Source organism: Vigna angularis, chromosome 6, assembly GCF_016808095.1.
Source record: "Vigna angularis cultivar LongXiaoDou No.4 chromosome 6, ASM1680809v1, whole genome shotgun sequence".
In the NCBI taxonomy this organism is placed as follows: domain Eukaryota; kingdom Viridiplantae; phylum Streptophyta; class Magnoliopsida; order Fabales; family Fabaceae; genus Vigna; species Vigna angularis.
Genome location: NC_068975.1, coordinates 25,159,641 through 25,186,024, shown reverse-complemented (window position 1 = coordinate 25,186,024; position 26,384 = coordinate 25,159,641). Strand labels below are relative to the sequence as shown.

The 26,384-nt window shown below is 29.5% G+C and overlaps 3 protein-coding genes, 1 long non-coding RNA gene and 5 other non-coding genes across 9 annotated transcripts; 2 read left to right on the top strand and 7 right to left on the bottom strand.

Annotated features, from left to right (window-relative positions):
* Positions 1 to 5,485: 5,485 nt before the first annotated feature.
* LOC108342050 (glutathione S-transferase F11) lies at positions 5,486 to 7,071 on the top strand. The gene is made up of 3 exons (XM_017579752.2): positions 5,486 to 5,831; positions 6,177 to 6,225; positions 6,422 to 7,071. Exons 1-3 carry the CDS (start codon positions 5,685 to 5,687, stop codon positions 6,865 to 6,867), a joined length of 642 nt encoding a protein of 213 aa, XP_017435241.1. The 5' UTR covers positions 5,486 to 5,684; the 3' UTR covers positions 6,868 to 7,071.
* A 360-nt stretch (positions 7,072 to 7,431) lies between these two features.
* Positions 7,432 to 9,184, bottom strand: LOC108342051 (uncharacterized). Its single transcript, XR_001833342.2, has 2 exons — positions 8,380 to 9,184; positions 7,432 to 8,165 (listed from the first exon to the last, which is right to left on the bottom strand). It is a non-coding gene; the product is annotated as an uncharacterized LOC108342051 (long non-coding RNA).
* Positions 7,483 to 7,598, bottom strand: LOC128197646 (small nucleolar RNA snoR98). Its single transcript, XR_008250275.1, has one exon. It is a non-coding gene; the product is annotated as a small nucleolar RNA snoR98 (small nucleolar RNA).
* Positions 7,770 to 7,862, bottom strand: LOC128197639 (small nucleolar RNA Z103). The gene has a single exon (XR_008250267.1). It is a non-coding gene; the product is annotated as a small nucleolar RNA Z103 (small nucleolar RNA).
* LOC128197640 (small nucleolar RNA Z103) lies at positions 8,098 to 8,190 on the bottom strand. Its single transcript, XR_008250268.1, has one exon. It is a non-coding gene; the product is annotated as a small nucleolar RNA Z103 (small nucleolar RNA).
* On the bottom strand, positions 8,464 to 8,556 carry LOC128197641 (small nucleolar RNA Z103). The gene has a single exon (XR_008250269.1). It is a non-coding gene; the product is annotated as a small nucleolar RNA Z103 (small nucleolar RNA).
* Positions 8,686 to 8,798, bottom strand: LOC128197642 (small nucleolar RNA Z103). The gene has a single exon (XR_008250270.1). It is a non-coding gene; the product is annotated as a small nucleolar RNA Z103 (small nucleolar RNA).
* Positions 9,185 to 10,539: 1,355 nt separating the features above from the next.
* On the top strand, positions 10,540 to 17,422 carry LOC108341918 (sucrose synthase 6). Its single transcript, XM_017579602.2, has 14 exons — positions 10,540 to 10,821; positions 10,911 to 11,065; positions 13,913 to 14,105; positions 14,221 to 14,339; positions 14,420 to 14,636; positions 14,722 to 14,817; positions 14,899 to 15,072; positions 15,161 to 15,277; positions 15,382 to 15,548; positions 15,762 to 15,986; positions 16,090 to 16,656; positions 16,730 to 16,868; positions 16,955 to 17,028; positions 17,129 to 17,422. The coding sequence occupies exons 1-14, from the start codon at positions 10,585 to 10,587 to the stop codon at positions 17,136 to 17,138; spliced, it is 2,490 nt and encodes an 829-aa protein (XP_017435091.1). The 5' UTR covers positions 10,540 to 10,584; the 3' UTR covers positions 17,139 to 17,422.
* Positions 17,423 to 20,158: 2,736 nt separating this feature from the next.
* On the bottom strand, positions 20,159 to 25,576 carry LOC108341979 (uncharacterized). Its single transcript, XM_017579679.2, has 11 exons — positions 25,013 to 25,576; positions 24,074 to 24,176; positions 23,759 to 23,772; positions 23,428 to 23,646; positions 23,154 to 23,225; positions 22,056 to 22,142; positions 21,730 to 21,768; positions 21,415 to 21,513; positions 21,027 to 21,192; positions 20,561 to 20,670; positions 20,159 to 20,472 (listed from the first exon to the last, which is right to left on the bottom strand). The coding sequence occupies exons 1-11, from the start codon at positions 25,223 to 25,225 to the stop codon at positions 20,386 to 20,388; spliced, it is 1,209 nt and encodes a 402-aa protein (XP_017435168.1). The 5' UTR covers positions 25,226 to 25,576; the 3' UTR covers positions 20,159 to 20,385.
* Positions 25,577 to 26,384: the final 808 nt, after the last annotated feature.

The window sequence follows — 26,384 nt, the reverse complement described above, 5'->3', positions numbered from 1 at the left end:
TGAACATTATATATATATATATATATATATATATATATATATATATATATATATATGTTACATTTATAATGTGAATGAACATTATATATATGTTATTTATAATTATTTCTATTAATTACAGTAGAATCGTTACAATAATAATAGCTTATTGAATGAAAATTTAAAACAACTTAAGCAGTAATTTTATTTTTCTTTGTCACTTTGGATTATTTGTTTAGGGACCTTAATTATATTTTAGAAATAATCGAAGAAATGAAATAATACAGTAACATAGGTTTTTAATTTTAAGTACTAAAACAAATAAAATTAGTTTATATTTAAAAAAAATAATGAATAAATTAGTACATCAATATCCTTAAAGCATCATGGCTTCACATTTTGAAAAAAAATATATTACACATTAAAAGTTATTCTATTTCACACAGTTCAGTTTTCTTAACCAATGTTCTGCATTTGAGAGTCAACAATTCACCCTAAGAGTAAACGAGTTTCGTTTACAGAGTCAAATTCTTTTAATAGATATTTTTCATGCTACTAACATAACAAATTATATGTTTAAGAAATAAAACTATCTAAAAACTATACATAGTTATTTCATGCTACTAACATAACAAATTATTAATTTAACTCATAATTTATTAGCCCAATACATTTACCAAATTCTATTTATCAATTTATTAAAGCATTACTCTTAGTGGTAGGACTGGGCATAATTAACTTAACTGCACTAAACTATAGATTATCTATACTATATTAAACTATAAAAACTAAACTATTTTTATTAATAACTAAATTATACCATGTTGTGGTTCAGTTTTAAAAAACTGAACCTTTATAGTTACAGTGCAGTTAACTACATAAACTATCTCTTTTATGTTTATCTTTTACCGTGCTTTGTGGTAAAGTCTTTTCCTATCATTTTTTTCTTTCAATCATCGATTTACTACGGTTATAAATATTTTTTGTTGATGGTCATGTTGACGTTCTATTATTACAATTTTAGATTTAATTTTCTCATATTAAATTTATAAGTTTTTATTTCTGATTTAATTTTAGCATCTTACCTTAATTGGGGATTTTTTATTTAGTTAATTTTTGTATTAATTAGTTGTTCTTAAGTTTAGACAATCCACAGCATAATTAAATTGTGTCTCATTCTTGTTCAATTCATCATGAGGAAACATAAACAAATTATCTGCCTTATGATAAATGATTTCTGTTAAATATAAAATTATTTTAATAAATTACATGTAAAAATTATATTCTGCATATAATAATATTTTATATGATATGTATATATAATCTAAAAATAAATGTTCTTTTTCAAGTCTCTTAAAAAGTTAACTATTATTATAATAATTATTAAAATAAAATGATATTATTAAATTTATACTAAAATAATTATCTATTTTAAAAAAAACTAAATTTTATTATATTGTAATTATATTTCAAAAACTGGTAATTATTTTTATAACTTAATAAAATTAACTATAATTGTAAAAATAAAAAGATAAAAGTACTTATGTAAATAATTATAAAATATAATATTATATATATATATATTTATATATATATATATATATATATGAGAATTCAGAAAAAGGTGAGAAGAGAAGAAAGATGAGAGTTTTTATATTAAACTAGATAATTGTCAAAATAAAAATATTTCAAATAACGTAAAACAGAGATAAACAGAAATATTTTTTAGAGATTAAGTTTTTAATCTATATAAAATAATATATAAACAAATTTATATTATTAAATTAAACTATATTTAATATGAGAATCAAATTTTAGACATTTTATATTTTTAAATTAATAATAAATAGTAATGATAAATAATTATAGTTATTAATTTAATTTTAATAATATGATAAAATAGTACCAATAATATTTCATTAATTTTTTTAAATTTTTTATTATAATTGTTTACTAATTCTAATTATATAGATTTATAATTTAATTTTTTTAAATGCTGTGATGTTATTGAATATTAATTTATTTGTTTGTAATTATTAAAAAAAATCAAATTGAACTAATTCTTTTAACTCTATCGATGATTAGCCATTGACAGTTGTACTAGTGCAAAACTACATTTATTTATTAGAAAAAGGTGCATTGTAGTTAACTGAATTGTTTTGTAGTTAACTGAACTAGTTCAGTTTTCTTGAACTATTTTTTAGTGCAGTTTAATTTTTTTAAACTATTTTATAGTTAATTGTAATAGATTTATAGTGCAGTGCAAATAGTGCAGTTTGCCCACTCCTACTTAGTGGCAATATTAATTGGCACAAGTTGTGGCCGTGATTAGGATTGATTCCAAACATCACAGTAAAGAACACTATTTCAATATTGGTATTAAATTTAGTATTTTCGTAAAATTAATTATATACTATCTCACACTACAACAAATGAAGAAAAAGACATTAATCAATTGCTTTTAAGAAAACGACAATAACGGGACCATATCAAATTGATACAAAATTTGTTGTATCTCTTGAAGGAGTAATATACTTATGCATAGTAATTATATATTTCTTCTTAAATATGGGATAAGAATACTAAATGTTTTATTAAATAATTTAAATTACTTGTTTTTTAAATAAGAAACAATGTGTGAATAAAGTTATAGACATGTGACCAGTTATGGAGCAATCTTCAAAAATACAAGAAGGGGACCCACTTTCATGCAATTTAAATTAAATATTGTATAAAAGTATTTATCGTGTTACTGTTTTATATAAAATCACAGTTTCATCTTTCAATAATATACATAATAAATAATTGACTTAATCAAATGTGAAGTTATTATATATTTAAGTATTTTTAATTATCTTTCTATTAATTTTGCTTTATATACTTTTAATTAAATATTTATTATTTAATCCTTTTCTTGATTAAGTATCACAGTATTATCTTATTATGTGTAGAAATTTGAAGATATGAAAAAGATAAAAGAGATATTTAAAGATAGAAAAGGAAATTTATTTTTAATACTACTTAAAGAAATCTCTTAACGATAAAGATATAATTATATATAAATTAATGTTCATCTTTTATTTTATCTAGCGAGACTTTGTTTGCATCCAAACCAAATATCATGACATATTGTGGATAAAAAAAAATGAAAATAATTGTAAGTAATGAAAGAGATTAAAATTACAGATGTTGGAAGTGTGAGTAGATTTTCTTGAGCTTCATTGAAGACAGCGCAAAGATAGTTTGGCCACTTGCAGAAGTAGTCATAAAGTTTTGATATTTTGAGAAATATGAGACAGAGAATGAAAGAATAGTAGTTTTCAGAGTTTCTAATACAACACAAGTCACATCTCTCAACTGTATATTAATGTCAATAGGCAATGGATTTTATCATCATGACTTCTTCTTCTACAAAACTTAAGCCTTTGATAGTGGAAATGCTGGAAGCTTATAGCAGCATTAAATGACTTTAATATGGACTCGGCCTAAACCCTAATATTCTTTCCCAGACTTTTCCAATTTCACTGGCTAAGACCAGCACCGTTCTTTAGGATAATGTTTCCGTATCTGTTCTCCGTTTAGTTTCAAAAAGCCTAATTCTTGGCTTTTTAACTTTTGACATTTTAACAAGCATGTAGCCTGCATCTTTATGATGAAAAATGTATATTTTACACGATTGGTTTTAACGTGTTTGTTCTTTTCCGAATATGACCCACTGCACTGACAAAAGCTACCACCCAGCGTATTCAAAAGGGAATATTGAACATTTTCATCAGTGTTTTAATAATTATTTTTTAATCAATTTGCTTCGAATATAAGTTAAGTGCGACAGAAGATTGATTCTAACAAGAATTTATGTGCGAATATAATTTGTCTTTTCACACAAACACCATCATCCTTCGGCTATACCTTCTCATCTTCCAACATTTTCTTCCTTTCTCTTTCATAAGTGTTGATTTTTTCTTGATCTCCCACTACCTTTTCAACTTTGCACTTTCATTATTGGCTTTTACAAAAGTACTATAATACTTTATCAAAATTACAGATTATGAAAAAATTACGTAAATAAATAGAAGAAAAAAAATTAAAGACCAGGAAAAAGAAGTCGTGTGGTCATATTACGAATTCCATAAGTTAAAATATTATTTATATATATATATATATATATATATATATATTTATATATATATATATATATATATATATTTATATATATATATATATATAAATAATGATTTTTTTATAAAATTAAAACTTGTATTTATAAAATAAGACTTCATCATTTTTAATAGTTTAAAGTGGTACTCACAATATACGACTTTATCCATTTACTTAATTTTGGTAAAAAGTTATACTATTTTTATAAAAAAAACCTTCATTACTTCTTCCTTTGTAAAGATTAATACTACGTTGATTATAAATATAATCCAATTATAATCATTTTATAGATACTACTAAGTAAATATAAATCTCATTTTACATATAAATTTTATAAGTTAAACTAAACTTAAAAGTAATTTTAAAAAATGATATTAAAATCTGTCTAATATAATTTTGCTTTACAAAATATATTATAAAAACTAGTTTTTATTGCTTATATATAGAGAAAACTCGTTGTATATCACAATCAGCTGCATGATAAAAACTTATTTGAGTAATTCTCATAAAGAGATTTGGTTAAGGAAATTAAAAAAAGAAAATAATCTGTAATGTGAACAGGAAAAACAATGTTGCGGATATCAGCACCCAAGATAGTTCCTAGGCTCATGAAAATTCGGGCCAGCCCAAACATTACAAAAAGTCAAACAGCCATTCTTTTGGGTTCAAAAAAATACAGCCCAACTTGTGTTTATAGTTTCAATTTAGAGGGTTACTCCCTACACCAACCTACATTGCTCCCTGCACCACTATCTTTTATATTTTAAAAAATTTTACACCTCCACTTCTTTTCTTCAACGGATTTCGAAATCTGTTGTAGAAATTTTTTTTCAATAGATTTCGATATTCTTTAAAAGATTTTTCAAGCCTTTAACAAATTTTGAAATCAGTTGAAATTTTTTAAAAATCCTTCAATGAATGTCGAAATCCGTTGAAGAAATTTTCTTTCAACGGATGTCAAAATTCATTAAGAAATTTTTCAAAAATTTTAACGAATTTCGAAATCCGTTAAAGAGTGGTTTTGGTATGTGGTGGTGGAAGGAGCAATATAGGTGGTGTAGGGAGTAACCTTATGCGATTCATTACACTTTAAAATAAAATTAAATCCAAACTTGTCATATTATTATAAAATAAACATTTTTTTTTATCTTTTTGACTTATTGATTATTTATCATAAATATTTAATTTAATATTAACACAATGAAAAAGTTCCTTAATATTGAGCAAATAGTTGTTTATTTTATTAAGAAATTTAAATTTTAATAATTAGGAATTTTTGGTGAACATTAAGATGATGAAAGAATTAGATAGTGAATTTGAAGAAATATAAACCCTAATAATTATTGAGAAAGGGGGAGGAAGAAGGGTCACATGGCAACCCCCGTGCTGCTGGTTGCACCATGCGGTTGGTGGACAGTTAAGTGCTGAAAGAAAGCAATAAATGAAGTGACATTTGTAGCTATAACTAGAGTTATACTTTCTATATTTTGCAGTGGCGGCATCAAATAATTAAAGATTGAGTGTGTTTGAGTATAGAAATTTGAACTATGGTGGTGAAGGTGTATGGTGATGTAAGGGCAGCATGCCCTCAAAGAGTGATGCTGTGCCTCTTGGAGAAAGGAGTAGACTTTGAACTTGTGCCTATTGATCTTCAACAGGGACAACATAAGACACCTCAATTCCTTCTCCTACAGGTCCACTCATACAATTTTTTCACATACTTTTAATTTTAAGATCATAATTTTGTGGCTTCATTTTGATGAAGAAACAAATAATGACCATCTATAAAATTAACAGATGACTTTCATCAATATATTTTATTTATTTATTTTGGTAATAAATAGATTAAATAAATTTATGTATGGATGAAATTGGACAGTGGGTGAAGAAATCACTGTCGCCTTTATTTGGATAATCCAAATTTTAATGTAGTGAATTTTATAAATACAAAGTTAATCCAATCAAACCTGACTATATTTTGAGATAATGTTTAGGGTTTAGTTTATGTGTAATTATATGTGTAAGGATATTTGTTGCAGCCCTTTGGTCAAGTTCCAGTTGTGGAAGACGGTGATTTCAGGCTCTTTGGTAAGAATTCAATCAAATACTTTGGGTTAAACCTTTTATGTTATTCCTTTTTTAATGATCTTCCAGAAAAATATTACTTAAATACTTCACATCTATTGCATACAAGTTGTAACACATTGTGTACAAAAATTGTGTTACCTATCACATATACAGTGCTATCCAACGCAACCTGGTTTTTGTTGTGTTGTTTATGCAGAATCAAGAGCTATTATAAGGTACTACGCAACAAAATATGCAGATCGTGGTAGTGAGCTAATGGGTAAAACCTTAGAGGAAAGGGCTTTGGTGGAGCAGTGGCTAGAAGTAGAAGCACACAACTTTAATAATTTATGCTTCACTATAATGTTTCAGCGTGTGATCCTACCAAGGATGGGTAAGGTTGGGAACTTGGCCTTGGCAGACATAAGTGAGAAAGATTTAGTGAAGGTCCTTGATGTGTATGAAAGTAGGCTCTCTCAAAGCTCATACCTTGCAGGAGATTTTTTCTCTTTGGCTGATCTCAGCCACCTTCCAGGGCTTGGACATCTTATTGAGGAAGCCAAACTTGGCCACTTGGTAACTGAGAGGAAGAATGTCTATGCATGGTGGCAGAAAATTTCAAACAGGCCAGCTTGGAAGAAGTTAAAAGATCTGGCTCACTGATTTAAACAGCAGTTAGTTTATTATATAACTTACGACTATCTCATTACCATCAATTTTTACTTGGCACTTTATTATACAAATAATGTGTTGTAAAAATTCTTGAGAGAATAAGTTCGTCATTAGTAAGTTTGTCTTATCATGAAAGATTGATTCTGTTTAAAAATTTCTTTTGTAACGTAATGAATGTTTAAAAATTTCTTATGAGATTTTTATTCAAGCTCTGGTGTTTTTAGGTTTATCAATACATCAAATTTACTAAAAAAACTGGTGAGTTTTAGGTTTTATGAAAAATGACGATAGATGAGATGGAAGATGTTATTGTTCGAGTTCTGGTACGTAACGTAATCAATGGTGTATGAGTTTTAGTTCTACATTTCCCTTTAACAATTTTTTTTGTTTTGATATAAATCTACTTTTAATGTGAAAGTCTTAGTGTTAATCTGTTGCAAGCTTATGTCAAGGACTAAGCAAACTTTTGTCACAGGCATTTGTGTATGTTCGTCCGAGGAAATTATTATTGATAGATTAACCAACTTAGAAATCCACAGTCAAATTGCAAACTGGTACAGTCAAATTGCAAACTGGTGCAGAGATTTCAAATAGGTACATTGGTATGTATGTAACAGAAGAGCCAAACTTGCAATCCACATACAATGTAGCACAAGCATTAAACTCCTGTTAATTGTTATCTGGAGAATAACCTTTAGAAAAGATGGGAATATCCAATTACAAAATACACCCTTCATCAATTCTCCAACATAATTTATCAGGAATCTACAATTAAAAAGGTATTCACAAATCCCTATTAAACCTAGGCAAAAAGAAAAGACACAATTGCTATGAAAATATGAAATATGAACATATACTATCCAAAGAGAAAATCAAATTGAAAATATGCAAAGATGGATCAGATTTATTGGCTTGGTTTCTCTAAAGAGAAAAATCGCACAGTATATTCAGCTTCGATCATCTGGGGAAATAATCATCACTTCCATCTTGCAGTGCAATTTTAATGCCAAATATCAACTAGCTAATTCATAAAATTTAATCAGAAATCATATCATCCATGAAGCTTCCAATAATTGTTCGAAGGCAAATGCAACCGCTTCTAAAACAAATACCATTAAAAATTCAAAAACACAAGGTCATGAATAAATGCACATCAAAAAGACAAATGCACTTTTAAAACAAATATAAAATTCTAAGAGGAGGATACTAAAACATACAATAACGGATCAGATTTATTGGCTTGGTTTCTCTAAAGAGAAAGATCGCACAGTATGTTCAGCGTCGATCACCTGGGGAAATAATCATCACATCCATCATACGATGAAACAAATCATTATACAATGTATTAATAAACACCAAATTCCTACAAACAATTAACAAAACCGTGTTCGCATTAATTAATTTTAATAACAAATTATAAAATCCATGGAGTTTCCAATAATTGTTCAAAGACAAATGCTACCGCTTCTAAAACATAAAAAGAGTCAAAATTCAACAACACACCTCATGAATAGCTTCGCATGAGAAAGACAAATGCGCTTCTGAAACACATATCAATTCTAAGATGAACATTCTAAAACATACATAATGGATCAGATTAATTGGCTTGGTTTCTCTAAAGAGAAAGATCGCACAGTATGTTCAGCGTCGATCACATGGGGAAATAATCATCACGTCCATCAAACAATGCAAAAAATCAATGGACAATAAAATTTTAACAAACACAAATTCTAACTAATAATAACAACACTATGCTCAAATTAATTAAAACATTTGCAAAAATATTATCACATAAAATTGAAACGGTAGAAAGATCAGAGTTCTGGCTTGGAAATTCGATACTCAATAAATGAGACTAAATTATGAGAATAGCACAGTTAGAATCAACTTCGATCATATGGGGAAAGGCTCATCACATCTTTTATCCACTCTACCGCTATCTACTTCTGTACCAATAAACACAAAAAGATAGCATGCATCATAACCCTATTTCTTCCCACCACAATACCAAACATCGATAGAAAAATGGAATCGAAAGAAAAAAACTTAGAAGCTTTTGAATCAAGGAATGAATTTTCCTGCTCTGCAATGGAAACTGAGACAAGATAAATAAATCAGTATAAAAAATATTGCAGAAAGAATTGCTATAGCGTCAGCTCATACACAGTACCCACGAAGATCAGAGCACAGGTAATCAGTAAATGACGCATACACATACACATATCAGGCATACCCATAACACAGAAAAGAATCCTTAATCAATGGCAGTATGAAAGACATAAACTTTGAAAAAGAAGAATGGCGAATGTGTATACAAGAGATGAAAGGTGCTTATAAAGGGGTGAAACAAGAATGCGCCGTTGAACCCAAGATTAGGGTTTCTTTGATTTTGAAAGAGGTTAACTGCAATGACTAGTGGGCCTTTTTCTGTCCATTACAGGCCAAGCCCACAAATGACATTCCTCCGAATAAGAAGGGATTTTCTTCTTATGGCCCGTATATGTACCAAAAACTTATTTTAAAGCTTTTTAATTACATATTATAGATAAATAAAAAATAAAAATGATGGGTGATATTTCGAGCTGCTTTAATTATACATTTTAAAATATCAAATATTTCCTAAAGTATAATATATGATAAAAGACAATTTAAAGTATATTCTCAAGAATGATATGAAATATACACAATTTACATAATTTTAATAACACATAGATATGATTTAAAAGAATATTTTAATGAAGAAGTTATATTTTAAAACATAAATAGATTTTTTTTAATTTGTTAATTTTTTATTTCAGAAAACATCTCAAAACGATAGAGAGATAATAGAATATTTATATATTTTTCTCTGCGGTACTATAAACTATTTATTGTGCAAACAAAAATATATTTGTAAAAGTGAGATCTTTAATATTTGAATATAACTTTCCTTAGTCTAAAAAACTCATATCTTGAAAGGTAACTGTGTAAAAAGATAAATTTAATTACTTTAGAATAATTTTAAACAATCTTTTCTAAAGTAATTAATTTATATATATATTATTTCTTTAAATTCAATAATTATCTAAAAAAACACTTCCTTATAATAAAATTATAAAAATTATTCATTTTATACTTATTTTCTATTTTTTATTTTTTACAATTTTAAAACAAATTATATAAATTAATTTACATTTTTTAATTATCCTGAGATGAAAGTGGACATATATAAATACAATGATGATATATATATATATATATATATATATATATATATATATATATATATATATATATATATATATATATATATATATATATATATATATATATATATATATATATATATAAAATTAAAAATTTAAGTTTTAAATCTAAAATCGATTCTTTTAGTAGATATTGCGAGCAATCTTGGACGAAACTCAACAGTTTGGTATCATACAGTATGCAAATGCCTTGAAGAAGATGACACCTTTGCATATTCTTTTTCTGATGCTCACATACAAACATATAGCACAACAACTACACACATAGAAGAAAAGAATGATTCTGACTTACTGATACCATTCACATTGTCCATTGCAAATGTTCTTCCTCAACTCCTGCACCTCTGTCGTGGGGCCAATGATGACAATTATGTATAAATAGCCAAGCATATATAAATATAAAATGAGGCACAGCTCCTTAGAGCCACCTTAATTCCTTCATTATCATTATCTCATTCTTAAAATGGCTTCTTCACCGATCTTCAGAGACAAAGAATTGGTAACTGATGACATGCCTCATGATGCGTTGAGGCAAAGTAGGCAGTATGTGAAGAGGTGTTTTGCTAAGTACATTGAGAAGGGGAGAAGGATTATAAAGCTTCATGAATTGATGGAAGAAATGGAGCAAGTTATAGATGACAACATGCAGAGAAATCAAGTATTAGAGGGGAACCTTGGATTCTTATTGAGTTGTACACAGGTTTTCTCTTTTTTTTTTTTTCTTCTCTATGTTACAATGTCATATTATTTAGCATTTGGATTATAATGTTGGCCACCTGAAACTTGCAGGAAGCTGCTGTTGATCCACCTTATGTGGCCTTTGCAGTGAGGCCAAATCCTGGAGTCTGGGAATTTGTAAGAGTGAGCTTTGAGGATCTTTCAGTTCAACCAATCACTTCCACAGATTATCTCAAATTCAAGGAAATCGTATATGACAAAGAATGGTATGTCATTTCTCTTCGTTTTTGCAAGTTTTGCATTGATTAACCTTCTAAACAACTTCTCTTACCGTCTTCCTTCTCCCCTCATTTCCATTTATTTTCTTAACAAACCTAGATACTCATCCCAATTCAGCTATTCAGACGTTGTTACAAATATAAATTTGATTATGACATTCTCAAGATAAACCTTTATTTGAAAAAATTTATTCTCTTGTATATTTCATGCAATCAAACATTAAAATTTATAACTCTATTATAGTTTTTCATTTTTGAAACCTTAAACTCTAACATTAAAATACAATTATTATGCAGTAACCAATATAATAAACTCTTGTGTTGACCCTTCAACTCTAAAAGTGGCAAAATTCTTAAACAAATAAACAACTTATTTAATTTTATTCCCTTTAAGTTTACTAATCAAAATTCCTAGTAAACTTAAATGCTCATTTATTTTAGTTCTTCTACCCTTCATTCGTGCTACATGGAAATCATATTGTGTTTGCTTCTTTCACTAAAAGTCAGGTTCTTCGCTATTTTTGTAGCTAACTTGTTAGGACGTGAAGGGTTTATGAAAGGAGAAAGAGAGTAGAGAAATAAGGAAGAGTACTTAACTGTTGAGCAGTTAAGGGGGGCGGGAAAATGTCTATATAAAGGACCTATTTTGTAGTTTCAGTTAATTAGTTACCACTTACATTGTATAAACCGGTTTTGAACATGGTGAGGGAGGTTAAGCTCCAAGAATCTGGATTGTATTCTTGATTCATTTGCTGTGAATATCATACGTTTCTTTACTCATTCTTGTGTGTGCCTTTGGGAGTGTGTTAGAGAGTGAGAGTGTTAGGCTTCTAACCCAGATTCCTAACATGACTTGTTCTTTTCTTTGTTTATGGTCCACTTGTATTTCGCTTTCACTATGGTTGACTTAATATTTTCATTCTTAGTGACTGATTTGTTTTTTGCCATGCTCTTTACTACCTTAGTATTTTTTTACCCAAGTTCATATCAATATACTAATTTCTTTTTGAGATATCATTCCACACTCATTTCACATCGACAAACCATGCTCTTTAGACTCTCACCTGAGCTATCTAAGGTGTTCACTTGCTCCATCGAGTTATTCGAGCTCCCCACTGAACTATCACAATACTCTACCGAGCTCTCCACATGCTGCTCTTTTGAGTTATGTGAGTTGTCTGAACACCTCCTCGGACTATCCGAGCTTTCCATACCCTTATTTGGGCTCTTTGAGCTTTCCTTGCCCCTCCACTGTCTTTCTGAGTTCGCTAATTGCATGTGTTCGACTCCTAAACTACGTCCCATAATCAACAACGTTACTTCTTTTTCAACTTCTTCTGCGAGGTTGATCATCCCTTCTCTTTCATTCTTAGATCGACAATTTTTTGCAAAATACTTAACCTTACCACATCTGAAACACTTGTCTGAGTAACAATCTTTTACATAGTGGTCATACTTGCCACACTTTGAGTTGCTTGACAAACCTTCTCTCCATGGATCTCGTCCTCTTCCATGCCAATTTTGTTGATCGGACTCCTTTTTCCCTTCTTCTTGTCCTCAGCTTGGCTCCCATTTTTTCTTCTTTCGCTACTCGTATGTCTTAAGAGATCCGACAAGCTCTTCAATTGCGAGCATTGACAAGTCCTTGGACTCCTCAATCACGCACACCACATTCTCGAAATTATCGATCAATGACCTTAGAATCTTCTCCACCACTCGGCTAGTGGACAACGCCTCTTTGTTTATGCGAGTTGGTTCGCCACAAAGTAATGTACTCTTCTACTCCCTTCGTCTCCTTCATTCCCATGCTCTCTAACACTCCTCGAAGTGTTTGAAGCCTCATCTGCTTCACTAGATCATCTCCCTTATACGTCTTTTATAGAATGTCTCACGCTTCTTTTAAAAATTTTACACTTACAATCTTCTCAAAGTCAGACTCGACCATAGTTTGGTACATGATGTATAAAGTTGCCCTATCCTTGTACATGTTTTTTGCAATGCATTCATATGGACATTTGACTAAATTATGGTGTTTTCTAGTCCTACATGACTATTGTCCACCACCTCCCAATTTTCTCGAGAACCAATGAGAACTTTTATTTTGAGACTTGGATTGTCATAGTTGACCGTCTTTGTCAACTTGGACAAGGCCACTTGTAAAACTTATCATCTCTCACTTTTTTTTTTACACAAACACTTAAGCTAATTGGCTCTTAATGCCACTTTTTTAGCAAAATAAACCTTTATGTAAAAAAAAACTTAGTCACTTCTTTATATATTTCATGCAATCAAACATTACAATTTATAGACTAGATTTTGGCTTTTCATCTCCCGGCCTTAAACTTTGTTATCAAGACACAGTTATTACACATTAACCAGTACATTAAACTCTTGACCTTACACTCTAAAAGTGATAAAACTCCTTAACAAATAAACTACCCATAAAACAACCCATTTAATTTTATTCCATTTAAGTTTACCTAACACATTCAAACCAAAATCTAAAAGCATTATTTATCTTTGTAATCATAATTTATTTATACTGTGTTACTTCAAGCCAGGACGCTAAAAATCATATATAATAGCAAATAATCAATTGCAGTGTGTCATTATCATATTAATACACATTGTTTTCCTTTTAAGTGTACGTTTTGATAGCAAATATATATCAACTTTTGGTAACTATATTATTAGTACTTGACTCACCATATTTAGTGGGACAAATATATCAACCGTGTTCAATACTTGTACCTTGCCACATGAAAATAGTCTCCAACAGCAAGACTAATTATTTTGGCACTTTGTTTTCAACATTAACTTGGGTACGTGTTGCAGGGCAAACGATGAAAACGCATTTGAAGCAGATTTTGGAGCATTTGATTTCCCTATTCCGAACATGACCCTGCCTTCTTCAATTGGAAATGGGCTCCATTTTGTTTCTAAGTTCTTAACTTCCAGGTTTAGCGGGAAACTGACCAAAACACAACCTATTGTTGACTACTTGGTATCACTAAACCATGGTGATGAAGTAAGTGGAAAAACAACATCAAGTTCATAAAACATTACCAACAACTTATGTTTTTTCATCACACTTACTTTAGAACATTAATCTTAATCTTCCCTTTTGTCATCTACAATGGTAGAACCTGATGATAAGTGACACCCTCAGCTCTGCTGCAAAGCTTCAGCTGGCACTGATGGTGGCGGATGGATATCTCTCAGCACTTCCAAGGGATGCCCCTTACCAAGATTTTGAGACAAAGTGAACCCCTTCATATTTTTCTTAAATTGGACTAAGTTTGTATTCACTAATTTAGTAATCAACACCATTTTCACTCACAGGCTCAAAGAGTGGGGGTTTGAGAGAGGATGGGGAGATACTGCAGGAAGGGTGAAGAAGACAATGGGAACTCTATCAGAAGTACTCCAAGCTCCTGATGCAGTGACCCTGGAGAATTTTTTTAGCAGTGTTCCAACAATTTTCAATGTTGTGATATTCTCTATCCATGGTTATTTTGGACAAACAGATGTTCTTGGCTTGCCAGACACTGGTGGACAGGTAACACTTCTGAACTTCAGTTAAGTGAAGATCATGGAAATGATTTTACAAGTTACAACCCTTAACATGGTGCACTTTGGAGCAGGTAGTGTACATATTGGATCAAGTTAGAGCTCTTGAAGCAGAGTTGTTACTTAGAATTAAGCAACAAGGCCTAAATATAAAGCCTCAGATTCTAGTGGTAAGTTGTAATGCAAAAGAGTTTCCCCTTTCTATGTATTGCTTTGAGAGAATTATGCAAGTATATTATTGAGCATGACAGGTCACAAGACTCATCCCTGATGCTCAAGGAACCAAGTGCAATCAGGAGTTGGAACTAATCGATGGAACTAAGTACTCCAATATTCTACGTGTTCCTTTTCATACAGATGAAGGAATCCTGCGTCAATGGGTTTCTCGTTTTGACATCTATCCTTATCTTGAGAGGTTTACTCAAGTATGTACATATGATATAAGAATCTTTACTTGGTAGCTTTTATATGTAAGTTTTTCTATCTCATCAAATCTATGGCCCATGTTAAAAGGATGCCACAGCCAAGATTCTCAGCCTCATGGAAGGAAAACCAGATCTTATTATTGGAAATTACACTGATGGGAATTTGGTAGCATCTCTCATGGCTAACAGACTTAAGATAACTCAGGTTAATACCCTCTAACTGAAAATTTCATATTCAGCAACTTTTGTGGCTGTAAAGATGTCCTTTCTGCTGGATAAATTAATTCCTTAGGTTGCACTGAAAACCAGGGAACTATTGCACATGCTTTGGAGAAAACTAAGTATGAAGATTCAGATGTCAAGTGGAAAGAATTAGATCCTAAGTACCACTTCTCATGTCAATTCATGGCTGATATAATAGCAATGAATGCATCAGATTTCATCATAACCAGCACCTATCAGGAAATTGCTGGAAGGTTAGATGTCATATTAAAAAAAAAAAAGAATTTACTTTTGGCATCCTTTCTCTATTACTTGGAAATTGAAATATTGTCACACTCAAGAAATTCACTTAAGTAATTTATAAGATGGTACTAATACCAAAATTGAGAGAAACTAGGAAGTTAATATAAATAATGACGATAAATCAACTGAAGTTTGCAATATTAAGTTCTGAAAGTTGTTTGCAGCAAGGATAGACCAGGACAATATGAAAGCCATGCTGCATTTACACTGCCAGGGCTGTGTAGAGTTGTTTCAGGGATAAATGTATTTGATCCTAAGTTCAACATAGCTGCACCTGGAGCTGATCAGTCTGTCTACTTTCCTTACACAGAAAAAGACAGAAGATTCACCCAATTTTATCCTGTCATTGAAGACCTGTTGTACAGTAAAGTGGATACCAACGAACATATGTAAGCCACTTAGTTGCATCTGTTTTGTGGTTACTGTTTAGATAAGAATTGCTATATTCTTCCAAATGGTTAACCTTATCTGCTGAATATATCATTGAAACAGTGGATATCTAGAAAACAGGAGAAAACCCATCATCTTTTCAATGGCAAGGTTTGATGTTGTTAAGAACTTAACTGGGTTAGTTGAGTGGTATGGAAAGAACCAAAGGTTGAGAAAAATGGTGAACCTTGTAATAGTTGGAGGCTTCTTTGACCCTTTGAAATCCAAAGACAGGGAGGAAATGGCAGAGATAAGAAAGATGCATGATCTGGTAGAAAAGTACCGACTAAAGGGTCAATTCAGATGGATTGCTGCACAAACTGACAGATACCGCAATGGAGAGCTCTACCGCTTCATTGCTGATACAAAGGGAGCTTTTGTGCAGCCTGCTTTGTATGAAGCATTTGGTCTCACTGTCATTGAAGCAATGAACTCTGGTTTACCTACTTTTGCCACCAACCAAGGAGGTCCGGCAGAAATCATTGTTGACGGAATCTCTGGCTTCCACATTGATCCCCACAATGGAGAAGAATCAAGCAACAAAATTGCTGATTTCTTTGAAAAATGCTTACAAGATTCAACACACTGGAATGGAATTTCAGCAGCAGGATTGCACCGCATAAATGAATGGTAAACATGAAACTTCAATTTCATCGATCCATTTTTAGCATTATTATTCCCTTCTTATGCCTTTGTTTCGTAGCTACACATGGAAGATCTATGCAAACAAGATATTGGATATGGGGAACATGTATACCTTCTGGAGGCGGGTGAATAATCAACAAAAAGTGGCAAAGCAAAGTTACATTAAGATGTTCTACAATCTCATGTTCAAGAATTTGGTAAGGAAGCATACACAGAACAGCCATTATCATGCAATGCAAAATGACTAACTACCACTTTTGATATGTCAATGTTCCATGTGAAGATTATACCTGTTCCAAGTTATGAACCTCAGCAACCAGTGACTAAGAAGAAAAGTGTCAGAAAACAAAGCACAAGGTATGCCGCACGATCAACAAAGAATCATTTTAGAAACAAAATTGAAGTTAATAAAATGTCGAACTTCCTCTAACATTTTCTCTTTTTTTCCTTGCCACAGCAAGCGTTAACACTCTGGTTTGCACGCAAACTCTTGCTTCTTTTCAGTTGATTAAGAGATCACTAATCTAAAGCCTCAATCACAGATCAGTAAGCAAGCCAATCTTGTGATCTCTCTCTTTACAATTTACTTCAAAATAATCAAATTCTGTACTGCTACGAATTGACAGCTATTTTCCTGTTACTGATAAAAATTGTGAGGAAATTTCTGTATGAAACATAGAGAAATTGAAGAATTCTCATCCCTACCATTTCGATTTAATCCAATAAAGTCATTCCAAAGCAAAATTTTACACTTTGCAGGACTATTTTCGTATCTTGGTCACAGTAAATTACTACAGTTATTACACCATTAACATTTATGTGATGTGATTTTCATCCATCTAATCTTTGAATTTGCAGCTATTTATTTCGATGATAGTTTATGTGGAAATTTAAAAATATTAAACAATAAAATAGTAATCAAATTCATATTTATTTATATTTCAATATATTTAAATTACGACAATTTAATATTTAAAAATAAATTATTAAATGATTTTGAGTTAACCTAAGCTTTTTAAACATGATCTAAACAAAATGAGTTTTTAATTAAATGAAGAAGAATTGAGAATAAGTTACTAAATTCTGTAATAGTTACTATATAAATTAGACTGATATAGTTTGATTCATTATAGAGGAATACAATCATTACATTTATTCATTATATATCATTAATCCATCTGAATTAGGTCATACCTTTTTTAAAACTTATAGTTAGAAAAAAATTTATTATTACACAAATTATTTATACAAAACTTATATGATCCAGAACTGTTTGATATCTTATAGATTTTTTTTTTTTACACTTTCTTTTTTTCATCATTGTTTTTAAATTAAAATAATTACTTTTCCAATGTTATCCTTTGCATGATAGTTTTTTTTTTAAATTTAATTATTTTTTTATTCAACGATTTTCTTAAAACTCAATCATTTTTAAAACTAAAATTAACTACCTATAATAAAAACCTTCCTTACAAAAAAAAACTCTATAATAAAATTATAAAAATACTGATTTTTATTTTAATAATTATAGCAATAATAATTTTATCATTTTTATCATCAAAAGATAACACGTCCATCTATTTTCACTCTTATATATATATATATATATATATATATATATATATATATATATATATTTATTTATTTATCTCTCATAAAAAAATATCAATAATGTAATAATTGATGAGAAAAACTAAAATTAGTATAATTAGACTATTTTTTTATATAAATAAATTCTTCACGCATATAAATTAAGTAAAAAATAATTATTTCAATTTGATTTATATATTTTATGAGTCTTGAATCGATTCATTATGTATTATGATAATAATCTAAAGTATGAGTTAAAACTCTCATACTAAATAAAAATGAAAAATTGAAAAATTGAATGTCATTTAAGAAAATAAGACCTATAAACATTAAACTTAAAGAAACTGATAGTAAAGAAAATAGAAATTACCAAAAATTCTGGGTTTTGTGAATATGGTATTGAAGTTTGGAGTCTGATCATAAGATGAAACATTCTCTGAAATATGTTATCTTCGTAAAGATGTCTTTTCCTTATGTAAGACATTGATTTTAGACTAGAGAAGAGCAAAACAAGTTGAAAAGGTTGACGGAACTATTGAAGGAAGTAACATGTTGCATTCCTTCATTAAATAATATAATCGCGAATAATAATAATAATAATAATAATAATAATAATAATAATATATATATATATATATATATATATATATATATATATATATATATAAATATGAGGTTTATTAATTTATGTAAGATTTTTTAGTTGATATATTTTAGGTATCAAGTTATAAGTTATAAAAAAAATCCACATTAAAAAAACATACTTTAAATATTTTAATAATTTTAAAATTTAATTTAAAATAAAGAAATAAAAGGTAATTATTTATATAATCTACGTATATATTAATTATTTTTTAAAATAAAATAAAAAGTAGTTATTTATCATGACTTTAAAAATATTTTTAATTATAATATTTTTAGAAATACATAAATTTTAGGAATATATAATTTTCAGAAATGAACGTGAATGCATACTATATATATATATAAGAATTTTTATTATAATTTTTCATATATAGATGATTTAACATAAAACCTTGTTAAAATGTGAGATTTTAGAAGTGATTAATGCATATTATTTTATATATTATTAAAAATATAAATAAAAATTCCAAAAGAAATCTATCAAGATGTTACATGTAGATGTTTATTCTTAAAAAACAATTAATACAGTTCAAAAAAAATATTAATACACATGACAGACTATGAAGTTATGATGATAAATAACTACCTTTTTTATTTTAGATTAAATTTTAAAATTATTAAAATACCCTTCCATTTAAAATATGTCTTTTTAATGAGAATTTTTTTAAATTAATGTAATAAAAAAATCAGTTATTCTAATATTTATGTTTAAATTGTGAAACCTATATGCACTATCTTTTTTTATCTTTAATTTTATTTTTATCTTTTTCTAATTTTTGACTTATAATTGGATCAGAATATAAATAATGTATGTATGTATATAATAAAAATATATTTTCTTAGAATTCTTTTTGAATGATAAGTCTTATTAGAAATAATAAAAAAATAAACTTATATGAAAAAAAATAAAATAATAACTATTTAACAAATAAATAAATAAATTATATAACTTATTTTATTGTTTTATAAAACTACACTAGAACAACCTTACTCATCATTATGATTATAACAAATGCTATCATACATATAATTCATTCCAATATATTGAATCAAACTTTTTAAATATTTTTATCCCATTTTATAAAAGTGTTTACAATTTCACTGTAAGAAAATTTAATATATATTAAAATATCCATTTTAGAACTTAATCGTATTTCTATCATTAAAATGAGTTTCGAAAGATTAAGAGGAGTTGTATTATTTATTAAGGAAGGAAAATCCTTTCTCTCATTCAAAGGAAATGACATGTTTGTTCATGCAAGAGACAAAGTTACCAAAAAGAGGCAACTGTGGTAAATTATTATCTGTGTATCAAACTATAGATACCATTAGTTGATTGCATAATAATAACTAAAATAAAATACAAAGTATAGATAGATCCTAAATTAAAAAAATGGGATTTCAAAAAATAAAACAGAATAGTGTTGTTGACTGTTTATTTTGTTTATAACTATACCTATTTTTGAACTTGAAACATAATCATCCACATGCTACTATGGTAGGATCCATCGCTACAGATGTGTCCCTGTCACACATTTCCGGACCAATATTTATAGGTAATTCTCCCTGCACCATGAAATAACACCAAACTTATAAAATACCAAAAAAACATCTTGCAGTTTCTCTAACCTTAAATGGCAGTGACAGCATATACCTTTGCAATGTTCCTAAAATATGTCGTTGTGTAATTCTCAGTTGGAAATAAAACCTCAACTAGATCTGCCAGTGCCAATTGAGGTTGTGACACTGCTCCATTATACCAGTCTTCACAAACATATGATAAATGCAAAAACATGATATTGAAAGTTATCACACAATCACATCATAAGAAGAGTAAGTTAAGTACACTAGATTTATGCTAAAACATGTTCAAAGTCCATTTAAGTTTAGTTAGAAAAGACGGGTGAGTTTGTCATATAGATCACTAAAAGTTATGAAGACTTATGAAATACATCAAAGAATTTTATCAAAATTAGTCAATGATATAAGTAAACTCAATAAGCATTTAAATCTGCTAGTCTTTATGGCTTATAATACAGTTATTTTTATCTACTGTAGAACTTCTTATTCACAACCAACAATATGCATATGATAAATGCATTTTGGATCGACTTACTTACCTACAGCTACAGAGTTGTATACCCTTTTGTCATATCTCCACAGACTTGTGTTTGAAATAAAGGAAAAACAAGAACGATCTTCAACTTTTAGATTTTGGATAAATGTTGACAAAGTGTAGTTGGTTGGATCTGAGGTTAGTGTTTCATCAATAACTACTTCCACGGTCTGCATCATAAATAATGTTTAATCAGCAAAACCTAACAAATAAATAAAAATTTAAAGAAATGAAAAAACAAAACTCTTCTTCTCAGGTTATATTCTAGGATTTTCTTTCAATTCTATGAAGTACTTGATTTACACAGCAATGTCTATTAAGGTAATATTAGTTACTCAATGTTCCTATGTTGCATTTAATTTTCTGTTATAATGAAATATAATTCAACTTACACATAGGATCGCGTGAAATTCCTCCAAGTCATCAGGATCAGAGATATTGTAAGTGTTCTTGTTGGCATCCAAAATCTCTCCACCTGCATCTTGCACAAACTGTTTGCAAAGTTTTCAGAACAAAATTTACACATTGATGACCAGAAGGATAAAAAGTATAAGCGCCAGGTTAACTGAATTATGGACAGTAAAATAGTGCATATTTATAACTCAAGCATTTAAACAAAGGGCACAGGTTGGTAATAATTCTGAACAAAATAGTTATAGCTGAGAAACATGCCATGTTTAAGTTCTCCAAAAGCACGTGTTTCATACCTTCAATTGATACTTTTCCTGTGTAAAAGACCAAACACCCTGCAATGATAACACTTCAGATGTTAACAAATTTTTATGTATCAATAAAAGGCTAAAAGTCATGTATCAGAAGTTGAGTCTAGCTGATTTGAAGAGAGAAGAGCAATAAATTTGAAAGGACTAATTGGGGTTAGAAGGTCTATTTCTATTTATTAGATGTTAAAACAACACTAAAACATTAAATCAATTTGAAAATATAATGTACCAATTTGAACAAAGCTCCAGGGTGGTATTTAAGAAGCGGGAAAGAATTAGGCAATGGAATGTGTGCTTTAGAAGTTACTTACATTTTTATACTTCATCCAAGCAACTGTTGGCTTGAACGTTGTCCTAGTTGAGGCAATTTTAGCCAAGCACAAATAGCTCTCCTTAACCTATAAAATAGTAAATCACTTGGTCAGACTAAAATGTATCATAAAATATAATCAGTTATTAGCACAGAGAATTATGAAAAAGATGGTAGAGTACTCTCTAAATGCAACTTTAAGCATATCCACACATGAACTTATGAAGTTTAAAGTAAACCTATGTTACAAGAAGTAGAGGCTTGCTGCCACACAAACTAATGAGTTATTCTTAAAACATTTAGAGGAAAGGAAACACACCAATCAGTGCTAATAGAACATTATTTCCATTTGTTGATGCATTCCAAATTTCAATTTCTGCACACGGTAAGTTATGTATGACAGAATTTTAAGGATTAATCTAATGGATGTTTCAACTGTTTTATCCCACAGAAAGTGGTCCCACTTTTTCATGTTCAGAAATCATTGATATGATATTTAGAAGACCAAAGAAGTTAGAAATTTTCATGTTTGGTAGATGGAGCAATGGGTTTGCTAATAATATACACTATACTATTGGTTAAAACATTAAGAAGTTTTTACAAAATCACGAGAGAGATTCCTCTAGCATGAGCACTTCCCAAAAAGTTTAAGTTAATATTAGCGTGAGCTTAAGAAAATGTGTTCTGAATAAAATCGATGCTGTAATTAAAATCAAGAATGTTTATCTTGCATTTTAAGCTAAAATACTATACATGTGAACATTTTTCAACTATATGATCTAACAAATCCTTCTGCCCTTGCACAAATAAATGCATTTCCTGTGCTTTGGTCTTCATAAGGATTTATTTACATTGTCAGCAACTGAAACCATTGAAAGTTAGTTGTATTCTGTTCATTAATTCAAAGTATCTAATCTCAACAGCTTAGGCTCAGCAAGACCCCAAGTAGAAATTTCAAACAAGAAAAATTCAGTCTAGATGTTGGGCTGAACAACAAGAACCTGCAAGGTTACCAAATCATAGTGATGGTAGAAGTTGCTGAAGATATATTCAATCATACAATAATATAGTTATGCCTTGGACAGAATAGTATGCTTACTGAGGCATAGACTTGATTAGCTGTAGCTTCAATATTTGCAAAAGCTCCCATGAATTTGATCCATTCTGCTCTCTATCAAAATGAATACAGTAAACTATTAAGCAATCCTTGTCAATATTTAGAGGAAAATGTTTACTGGTTATTGAACTGTACTTTAAGCAAATGTTAGTTTCACAGGCATCTTGGTAATCTACGTCCATTACACTACCTTAAACATATGTTCTGATCCTTTTGGCTTTTAAAAATTTATAAAGAGCTAATTTTAATTGCTTACCTGCAAAGGGGTATTCTCCATAAAGGGAACAAAAGTTGCAAAATTGCAAGCTGATTGCTGATCATCGTCACTGAGGAAGTACGAAGTAAACTCTGCAAGCTTTTGATAATCACTATTGTTGAACATTTCTATCTGTCCTCCTTGATATAGTTTCAACACACAGGGAGAAGCAACATTGTCTGAGGTTATGCCTTTCAAGCTCTCCACTAAACCTAAAAGCTATTCAAAACAAGAATATGAAAAATTAAGAAAGATGCAATCCATTCTATCTGATCTTGGCAACCTCACCAAAATCTTAAAACTTAAACTTGTGGTAGTAAGAGATTCTCACCTCTAAGAAGGAAACTTGAGATACAATCCCCGGAGACAAATGAAAAAGTTAGTCACAATATGGGTCTAAAATATAATTACAGTAAAAATATGTTGGTCAATAATAAGACATCACCAATTTTGTGGTGAAAAAAAATATATGAAACTGACTAGCCAAAACATTTCTTTTAGCATTGACACATTGAACTGATTTCGTAAATGATTTGCTGATATATTATGATTGATGGGGTTATATGCTGCAGAATCTTGATTCCTTAGAAAAACAGAATGAACAAGAGTGAGACTGAGTAGCGACATAGAAATATGCATGGCATACCTGGAAAATAAGTAGTATCAACAGAATAGTTTGACAATGGTACGACAAATGACTTAATTCTTGATGTGCAATATTTAGTTCTTGAAGCAATCCTTGAATTATTCTGCCAGAAAATTGAGTAGGCAAGAAACACAACTTAGCAGGAAAAATTCAGCAAACATGTAAATAATTAGAAGAACAGTAATTTCTATATTTGATTTCTTCTAGCATGCATCCCCAGCAGAAGAGCAACAGAGTCATTGAAATAATAGAATGTGGTTACAGGTGATTATCATCAGCTGTAAAACTAATGATCTATTTGAAAATTCCCCTATCTTAGATTGAAAGGACTTTGACACTCAGCTAATACAGGTAACCATTGTCCCTAATCAATTATTTTAAAATTACAAACTGGGCTGCTAGATAAGTGCATCAAACAAATGCATTCAGTATTTTATAGAAGATTGCAATGATCAAATGGTTAATAAATTTTTCTTTTGCCTTAAAATATATTTTCATCTTTTTCTTCAATAGGAGAAAGTACTAAAGATAGTCATCATTTTGATATCAGAAAAAATACATACAACCTTTTCCACTGAGTTCCACTTCCAGTGAAGCCACTAAAAACCTGCTTAGTGGAAAAACTCTATTTAACAAGTTATCAAAATCCCTAGGTGTCATTAGCATTCTATCTAGCAGTACTGGGGTGGATTCCCATTCTCCCAACTTTTACTCAATTGACAAAAAAATAAATATAAAATATAACTAAAGAAAATCATATACACCCTTAAGTTTCTTATCCACACTAGTTTAATATTTAGGTTAAAACAAATCCCTATCATCTCCTATTTTAATATTTGCTTATATAAACGAAAGCAACCCAAAGAAAATCACAAACACCCATGGCTATACCTTAAGAATACAGATATAGTAAAAAATTATATCCCCAAAAGGAAATACCTGCAGAAGAAGGTAGCTCTGCCCATCAGCGGCATTCTTAATGACTTTGAAGGTCTGGCCATAGTAAATATGAAAGTTTCCAGCATCTTCCACCTTTGAAAAGCTACCAACTTTTGCTGCTGGGGTAGCTCCATGGACACATCCACAGTTAAAGAACAAAACCACTGCTATGAAGAAGGCTTGCAGCCAAGAACAAGAAGGACCCGATTCCATGAGCTGAAATAAGCCACTTCTTGCAATGGAAAAATAATGTGATCTTTGAAGCTAATTATATTATATGCAACATATGTTCGCTCATTATCTCTATTATGAGAAAGGAAAAAGCTATTTAACTTTTTGGGCAATAATTTGCAGCTAAACTGCACAAATTCCTAGTAGGAGAGAGGGAGCGGTTTCAATTTGCAGCTTTTTCAAGATAAATGGATTGGAATAGTGTTAAAATTGAAGCTGATGTAGCTAGTGGGGTGCACACTTTCTTTAATGTTTTACAGAAGAAGAAGAGGAAACAGTAAGTGACCCGTGAATCCATCTTTGAGTTATTTTTGTCATCTTTTTCTCATCACACTTTGGTGTTGGTTCTAACTAGTGACATCTTTTTCTTTTGTCACTTTCTTTGATACTCTGATGAATGTGAATGATACACCTAATCAATTATCCATGTGCTCTGCACTCACTTTTGTGCAACCACTACCCATCAGGTTCAAATTCATTTGGGACAAAGTTGATTTCAGTATCTCTGATCAGGTGAAGCACATTTTTTATGTGAAACTAATGAAATTAGTTAATGTTTTGATGTTCTTAACCTAAAAAACAAGGACATATAAAAAGTTGTCATATGACTTGTTCAGAAAAAAATTATTAAATAAAGTATTTTGAAATCTTTAATAGCAGTAATAAAATATATTTTGAAAATGGTTGTGAAATAGTATAAATCTTAGTGAACAGAACTTCTCTTTTGCCAATAAATATTTTAGAATTGTGGTAGACATTATATATTAATTCAGATGCTTGGTTTTTTTACATTTAAAGAGATTTGTTTGTTTACTGGGCAAAAATAATTTATCTATAATTAGTAAAACTTTGGGTTTAATACAAAATATAAAAAAGCAAATTAAAGTATTTATTCATACTTATAAATCAAGTTGCTATATGTGTTTAGTTTGTAGAGTGAGTACAGTTAAAGGAACTCTTTGAGATGAAAATGAATTATTTTATCCTATATTTTCTAGTAAGTAAATAAAGCAATGAAAGAAAGTGGAATATTTTCCTGAAGACCTTTCACATCTTTATTATTAACATTAGACCTAGATATATTTTATTTTCTCAACTATATTCTTTTAGTGTTGACACAGTTATTTTTTACTTTAAAAAC